General features: G+C 34.7%; 1 protein-coding gene across 1 annotated transcript in view; it reads right to left on the reverse strand.

Annotated features, from left to right (window-relative positions):
* The window catches only part of LOC131027987 (vesicle-fusing ATPase), a 31947-nt gene extending 26431 nt beyond the window's left edge, over positions 1–5516 (reverse strand). Inside the window, exons 1-5 of the mRNA XM_059220094.1 lie at positions 5077–5516; positions 1638–1731; positions 1376–1460; positions 1242–1292; positions 154–324 (exon numbers count right to left, since the gene is read on the reverse strand). Of these exons, the coding sequence (XP_059076077.1) occupies positions 154–324; positions 1242–1292; positions 1376–1460; positions 1638–1731; positions 5077–5278 (603 nt within the window). The 5' untranslated portion in view covers positions 5279–5516. The remainder of the gene's footprint in view (positions 1–153; positions 325–1241; positions 1293–1375; positions 1461–1637; positions 1732–5076) is intronic.
* Between the last annotated feature and the right edge of the window lie 3463 nt (positions 5517–8979).

Raw genomic sequence — 8979 nt, forward strand, 5'->3', positions numbered from 1 at the left:
TTCAATTTTCCAGTCCATTTATAAAAATAAAATAAATGTTGAAGTAACTTAACTACCACCAATATAAAACCTTAAATAAGAAACAACCAGAAGTCATAAGTAGGTGGCAAAACCCATAGTACAGAGAAAATATTTATGGAAAAATCTCAGTACCTTTATCCCAGAATTTGGAGGTGCTTCAAATACAAAATATGTTTCTTCTGATAAAATCCCCCTTTCTACATTTTCAGAATCGTCCAGGCCTTCCACCGCAACGTTATTCACAGTAAAAATGTAATTTGTTCCACAATACTCAAATGAAGCCCTCTGACCCACAGTGAAAACCTGCAGTTTTGAGTGTCATAAATGAGCCCATTCAATAAAGGAAATAAAGATAAAGGAAACCCTCCTGCAAAACTAAACCTCTGTATTTGTAGTAAAGAGAAGTGAGAAATTGATTTAAGATAAAGTAAATACCAGGCCATCAAGAAAAAATGATTCAAAATGCAAAGAATACTTAAAGAATAAGGCCATATGTTGAAAAGAAAAAAGCTTACTCAAAGGTCTATAAGAATTACTATAGGAGAACAATGCTTATCGAATAGGTAATCTGCAAAATTTACTTGGTGAGGTGGGAAAAGATTTACATGGAATTGCAAGCTTAGGCTAGAAGTAGAAGACTACATAAATAAGATAGAATTGAAATTCAGTAGGCGAGAATGGGAAATGTAGATATGGCATAGAAAGGCAGAGGTCAACCGAACCAAATTAAAGTATTGAGCAGGCCATCTCCATTATTGATTATTTTAGAAGTAAAAACATTAATTTAAAAGGCACTAATGCTTTTAAGAATTACAGGTAATGGAATTATGGTGCAATATTGTTCTGTATCAGTACTTCCTCTCCTCTCCACTCTCTCGAAGGAAAACAAGGAATGGATTTTTCCATACCGGAGGTTTTTAAAATGCATAATTGTCCAGAGCCAGAGCCAAAAAAGAGTAATAGCTACCACAGTGATATCAGCAACTTTGCACAATGACCATCTTACCACAGTGATATCAGCAACTTTGCACAATGACCATCTTAAACGATAACTCAATTTCATTGAAATCTTACAATCATTTCAATTTCAAGAATAGCGAACATTTTGGTTTTCATAGAAAAATGTTAACACAACAATATGTGCAACCAAAATCAACATGACAATAACAACATGCTCTAAAAATGAGAACCTCTTACTATGAGACACAAGTGGAAGATACCTGACTCCGAAATCTTTTGTGAAGCTGCTCACCAAGAATAATGGCATCAAGCTGCGAAGCCACAAGAAATCTGTATCATTATGAATCAAATATTGCACAACAAAGCCTTCTAGCATAAGAAGTAAACTTCTTACCTGTTCACTTTTGCCCCTGGCCTTGACAAACTCCAGTTCAACCGTTAACAAGACCAGCTTGAAATTTTTTTCTGGTGGAACAAACCTGAATATAGCTTTAAAGCTTAGATTCATGCATGCATCATATCGATGATCCATATTCTTGTATAAAACTAGTAATTACTAACATTCAATCAAAATAAACCCCAAGGCCACAAAATTAAGGCCGGTAAAATGAGATGTCAAAACTTAAAAGAAAAAAGGATGATCAGGAAATGCATACCTACACACTGAGATAGTGTCGCGAGTAGAAACTCTTGCATGCCGCCGCTGAATAGCATTTAGTGCAATTTCCCCATCCTTGATACTTTCATGAGATGTGTCACTTTGTTAAGTTATAACAATCTTAAGACCATTATTGGAAAATCTTCAAGAGAACCCAAAAGTGCAAGCAGTTCACTCCTTTCAAAATAATAAAAAGGTTACAGAGAAAACTAATTCTGAAAATAAATATCATATATAAAGGGCCTTTAAGAAATTGTAACAATATAGAAACTCAATGGATCTCGATATGTCTTTCATGGCCTTCATAGTTATAGGTAATTAAATTGTGGAAAACTTTGTATAGAAAGAGTGTCTGTTATTACTGTGTTGATACAGTTCTGACTTGAATCTAATTTGGCAGAATATCCATGAGATGCAAGGTACTGTTTAACAGAATCTGCAAAAGTACCCGTTGTAACATAACAGTCTATGACAATATATCAATGTTATTAGAACATGTAAGATGGTATACAATAAAAAATGGTTTGAAACAAAATAAAACGATGTTAAGAAAAAAGAGAAATTCCATTCAATCAAATATCTATGGAAACTAAACAGTGCATGCCAGTTGCGAATATATGCAATCATTAAAGATAAGTCAAAAGATGAATCCAAGTGTGTCAAATGTCAACAACAGACCAAAATCTTTACAAAATTGATACTTGTGCACCACTATATTTTTGAGGTTGGCTTAACCCCTTAGGGACTGGATTGTATGGAATCTGATCTCATATTTGAGACTGGAGCTCTTTTTACATGTTTACATAACACCCTAGGCTCTCACTTAGATAGCAGAATAATAAAATGATAACAAAGAAAGAAAGAAAGAAAATAAATTAATATCCAACAAAGACCAAAAATAGATCAATTGGACTGGAACAACAGCAGGTATAATAGCACAGTACTAGGGCAAAAAAGGAGGCAGTAGACATAAAACATACATGTGGGTGCTAACCTAACAAGGAGCATAGCCCCAAGCAAGTACAATATTAAAAAGAAAGAGGGGAAACCCCAAAAGGTAATAAACAGAATAAGACCATCCAAGTGTGGAACCAAAATCCTCAAGTTTCAATCTTCCAAGACACATTGGAGAAGCCAACAAAAAAGGCAACAATTACAATGGGAGTACCAATGCAGAATCTAAGAATGCTTTCCAAGGAGAGTCTAGATCTAAGGGGGCGAAGTTGGACAATCCTAGGAGGTAGTCCATGTCACATAGAATCCCCAAAATGTTTGAGGCCGAAGAACTGCAAGAAGTGGGAAAATAACTATCAATTTGAACCTACCTCTGAGATTTGGCACCATGGAAGAGAAATCAGAGAGGCTCCCTGACGATGAGATTCGATAGAGGCATGAACATCAAAGAGAGAGTTAGGGTGCCAAGAAGCCTAAGACATACTAGATTACAATTCAGATGTCCCCATGCAACAACATGAACCTATTTTGTTCCAAGATTATAAAATTCCAGAAAGAACCCCTGAAATTCCTTCAAATGACTAGTATTTAATTTGCCAATGCCCACCAACAGCTCCAGAATACATATTGTTATGGCTTAACTACTTTCATTCCCATGAAATCAGGAGATGAACCATTCTCGCAGAAAGATATGCAAACTTGAGAAGTGAACCCTTCAAACTTTATGTTAGGCTACAATTTAGATTTAATCTAAGAAAAGAGACTATGAAAGCATAGCAAGTTCCACTATAAAATGGTCACTAACTATTGGTTGTACTGTTGTAGCATATAACCTTGTTTACATGTTGTATAAACTAAAATATTAAGGAAGACCATTATGGTCAATGACATTTGGAAAAGGTTCTCGAGGCCTCGAGGACAACTTCAAATAAATAAAACAAGCAATGTGAAGAGAAAATCTCACACAGGTCATCATTAGTGGGAAAAACAAAGCTGTTATAAGAAAAGCCCTAGAAATTAGTGATCATTTATATCATCGAACATTTCCAAGCATGAGTTGTTCATTTTAAGCTTCCTTGTACATTTTTTTTCTCATGAGCTTAGCCTGCCCAAAACAAGCCAATTTTTACTAACCCCTAAACCCCCTTGTAAAAACCTCAAAGAACAAAGCCCACTTCATTTATGACACCAATGTGAAAGAGTGAAAGCAATAATAGGGAACTTGGAGGGAAAAGCCAGCCCAAAGACTGTGAAAATAAGAGAAGGGAGCAACAGTCAGCCAACATTGATGCAGGTTGAATTTTACTTTGAAATGTAAATTAAAGAAAATAACAACCACCAAGCTTATAAGAATTAAGATGGCAGACCCCTCTTCTAGTGAACTAGCATTCAATCCTTCAAGCTCAAGCACAGCCAGAGCTAATATGAGCATTGATGCAAAAATACCACTAATTAAGAATATTGGAAGCAACTTTATGGATTAAACATTGCATGATAAAACCGCATAAAGACCAATGCCCCAAGTTAATAGGGTTTTCTAATTTAAACAATTAGTAGTTTGGACCAAGGTCAAAATCCCTATAACCACTAATGAGGCAAATTTTGTCTTTAACTTGATTAATGTCGCCCTCGTCCCTAAAAAGCATATCCTCAACTATATAAATATGATTCTATAAAATCTGATTTCATTTGGAATCTTATTGGATCATAACCCAGACAGGATCAAACATTTAGAGCCAACACCACATCCAACTGTTAAGAAGTGTTCCGTATCTTCCGGGTTAATGAAGACACAGAATCATATTTTAAAGGTAGAACATACTTTTAGGATCAGGCATATTGTAATTTAACTTCAAAGTATGATATTATGTTATGTTTAAAAATATTAATTAAATCCAAGTATCAGGGGTTTCTATAATGATATGAGGCACACTCTTTAGAGTATGACCGAGGTTCAAATCACAGTCAGTCAATAGCTTGACGATTTAAGGATTCTGGTGTATATTTTTCAGTAACCCGTATTTATAGATCTTAAGAATGGCATCCAAGCCAGCAAGAACTTACCTTATTAAGCTTGAAAAAAATAATTATTATAATTTCCCTCCTGATGCAGATCACATTTGCAAGAAAAACATATTTTTACGATCCAAATCTTCCGATCGAGAGCTACAAAATTGAACGAAAAGCACCTTTTATCTCCATGAACATAGATTTTCCATCTGCTAAAATCATTTGTAGTAAAATATTATTCTGAAAATAAAACTTTATACGAGAATTCATCCAAACATTGAATTTAAAGATCCTTAACAGCTTCAAAGTTGACAACAAAAACCACTCCTTGTGATTAGCCATTATGGATCATACGAGTAGTCATATATATCATAAAAATTATTGTACAAATGAAATTCAAAAACTGAATTTACCAAAGCAATCCTTTTAAATTAAAAACAGCAATCGTAAGATTGTACCGAAATTTAAAGGATATTGCAAGGTGAGAACCACGGAGTTCCCCACAGATGCCAAGGCCTGGCGGAGAGGCTGAACATAAAATCTTTTGTAATCAGTTAATGAGCAATACGCACAATTAGTGAAAGCCAAATCATTTGCAGGAGTGTTCGTCACTATCATTAAAATTTCGCCTGCCGATTCCTTGGCATTGAACCCCGATCTGCCATATCCAGCCATGGCTCCTCTAACTGCTCTGCAAATTAATTTCAAGATAGTAATGCACTGCTTAAATACTATCTTAGGGTTTGGAATGTTGAATGCGTTGTTGCACGAGGTCGATTTGTATCGGTGTGGATCAGTAGATAGAACTTGTTTGCCCCGCTTGCTTCCTGGCTAAGAAAGCAGAACACAGGGAATTATTCAAACTCCAAAACATTTACAGCAAATTAGAGGCGTAAGGAAAGGTTTCACCATCTTGCGCGTCATATATATAGTATTTATTTTTCATAAATATCTAGAACTTTATGAAAGTAAATAAACTCCGCCTATTTTTATTCCCCAACATCGACGACAAGGTTTTAACAACGATAACAATAACAAAGATACATGATGTTTACTTGAGTATTTTCTTTAACTTCGATTGGGAAAACGTGTCAATTTTTATTAACAACTAGCAATTGCACTTGGTGTGCAATGGGTACCTAGAAAAGGTGTGAAAGGTTAATTAGTTAAAATTTTGGTCTATTTTTTAAATACATTTTGGTCTATTTTGGCAGGTCATTTAACAAATGATGTTGTGTGTGCAATAAAGGTCTTAATGAGAAGTGGACAATATCAAATCAATTGTGCATCCACTTACAAGGATCCAAACATGACTAAAACAAAACCTCTGAATTAGGAAGACATTTAGGGTTATGTTTTCAATAGGGAGAGAGGGAGAGAGAGTGATAGAAAGAGGGGGAGATAGAGTAAAGAAGAGCGAGAGAGAAGGGGGTAAGGAGAAAAAGATAGAGAGAGATAGAGATGGAAATGGAGGAGAGGGATATAGAGAAAGGGAGAGAGATATGGATAGAAAGAGATAGAGAGAGGAGAGAGAAATAGAGATATAGAGCAGGAGAGACAGATTGAATGAGAGAAAGTGTGGAGGGCGAGGGGGAGGGGGAGGGGGCGATATGGAGATAGAGATAGAGGGGGCAAGAGTGAGAGGAAGAAGGTAATGGAGACAACTAATAGAGATGGGTATAGAGAGGGGGGATATCAACAAGGATTGTGTGTATATGAGGAAAAGATAAAAAGATAGAAAGATACAGATATAGATAGATATACTTAAATAGAGAGAGGGGGAGGGAGAGGAATGGAGAGAAATAGAGAGAAGAGAGAGTATTAGAGAGATATAGTTCAATGGGGAATGATAGGGAGAGAGTGAGAAAGAGAGGGGGAGATAGAGACACAAAACTTAGAAGAGAGAGAGAGAGAGAGAGAGAGAGAGAGAGAGAGAGAGAGAGAGAGAGAGAGAGAGAGAGAGAGAGAGAGGGGGGACGGGGGGGTGGAGGCAAAGAGGATGGGTGGGTTACATAATAAGGGTGAGATGGAAGAATAGAGGAAGAAGGAGAAAAATAAATATAGGTAGATAGGGAGAGACAATGATAAAGGAAGAGAGAGAGAGGGTGAAATAGAGATATAAAGAGGGAGACAATGAGAGAGAGGGAGATGGAGAGGTAGAAAGATAAAGATATAGGAAGTGATATATAGAGAGCTATAGAGAGGGATATGTAATTTGTATTATATAAATATTATTTTATTATTAAAATTATAATTAATTAAACTTTAGTTTAATTATTAATCAATTTTTCTAAATAAATTCTTCTAATTTGTATAAATTAATCTAAAATAATATGACAATTTAACACATATATAAGATTATATATATATATATATATATATATATATATATATATATATATAATTTTAATAATTATTATATATAAATGCAATTATAATTATAATGATAATCCTTTATTTTGATTTAACAAATAAATTTTACAAATTCAAAATTCCTAACATAATCTCTGTTTATGAAATAATAAATAATAAAAAAACATTTCAACTAAAAAATCAAATACCCCTATCCCATGCAAGGACAAAAACCAACACTGATAAGTTGATGGGTCTTTATTTTGAGAAATGAATCTATGCCTTATATTATCCTTAAATATGCTAGGTTGACCTGCATATAGGTTGTCTTTAGCCAAAACAAAACAATTTGATCCATTAAATTTTTGTTACCTAGGTATTTAATTTGATACGATCGCGCAATAAAAAATAAAAATTAAAAAAATTAAAATATTTGTGGATGATTTTGATTGTCTTTGGAATAGGCGATGTTTATTAAGATTTTATTATTATCACACAAATTCACGTATTTCGAAGTATCGGTTCAAGTAAAATGGATGGTGAGGAATTCGACGGAGTTAAAAGTGAAGTTAAAAGAGAACGAATGCATGGAAAACAATGTCGTAGCCATGTAGGAAGGACAAAAAAGCATTTGTATACAAGTTAACAAACTTAATTCATAAGGCCCTTGCAAAGTGCAAAAGAGCAAAAAATAAGAAATCTAACACAAATTGTTTTCCGGTCAATGCTTGGTTTAATGACGAATGTAAGATCGCAAGGAAAAGTTTGAAAGACTCAAAAAAGATAGATCTATACATTAAAGCATACAAGTAGATTTTAAGAAAGAAAAAAGTTGATTTCATGGTCACAAGGAGGGAGGAGCTTATCTTCCTTGCCAAAAATAATCCAAAGATGTTTTGGAAAGAACTTCAACCAAAAAGGAAACTAAATGAAAATAATATTGCAGTCACTCAATGGTTTGATTATGCAAGACAGTTGTACAAGCAAGAGCATGAGGTTATTCCTCCACCCCTAGTCAACATTGTTGCAAACCTTTTCACGGTGCAAGAGATAGAGATGGGTAGTAAAAAATTGGGCAGTGGTAAAGAAAAAGATTTGTGTGAGTTTCAAGCTGAGTATTTAAAGTGGGGTATGAAAATCCTCGCACATCACATTATGATTATATTCAATAGCATCATCCAGCATGGGTTCCCAAAAGATTGGACAACTAGCCTCACAATTCCTCTTTTCAAGAGTGGAGATGTCAACAATCCATCCAATTACAGGACCATAATGATAAATCCTCTTTTTGCAAAACTATATGGCAATATGATAGAAAATAGAATTAGCAAATGGGTAGAAGAAAATGACAAACATGCAAAGGGGCAAGTTGGTTTCAGACCCAAGCATTCCATAGTTGACCATGGTATTACTTTGAGGCACATCATTGAGAAGGTTTGGGAGAAAAAGGAAGAAGTCTTTTGCTGCTTTGTTGATTTCAAGAAGGTTTTTGACATGGTTCCTAGGGATAAGCAAGTGTGTCATCTTTCCCATACTCTTTTTTGCTTGTATATTGACAAGCTTGAAGAGTGGCTAAATTGGTATGATGGTGATGGCATTCGCTTGGGTGTGTTTGTAATTAAGCTTCTCCTTTATGCAAATGATCTCATTTTGATTGCTAGGTTGGATCTTGGTCTCCAAGACCACTTACATGTTCTTGAGCAATTTTGGAAATTGGTGGGGATGCAAGTCAATATCAGCAAAAAGAAACTCATAGTCTTCTCAAATAGAAGAAAACAAAACCAACATAATTTATACTTTAAAGGAAATATCCTTGAAGAAGTTCTTATTTACAAATATCTCCGGATTGATTTTAGCAAAAACTTGAGTTGGAATTGTTGTAGGAAGAAGAGAACTTTGGGAGGGTGGAAAGCATTTTATGCTCTTCAAAACAAATGTAGAGAGGCTAAGGTGTGGGATTGGAAAACTACCCAAAATCTATTTGGGCTTTTAGTTCTTCTGGTTGTTCTCTATGGTTGTGAACT

This window comes from Cryptomeria japonica, chromosome 1, assembly GCF_030272615.1.
Source record: "Cryptomeria japonica chromosome 1, Sugi_1.0, whole genome shotgun sequence".
In the NCBI taxonomy this organism is placed as follows: domain Eukaryota; kingdom Viridiplantae; phylum Streptophyta; class Pinopsida; order Cupressales; family Cupressaceae; genus Cryptomeria; species Cryptomeria japonica.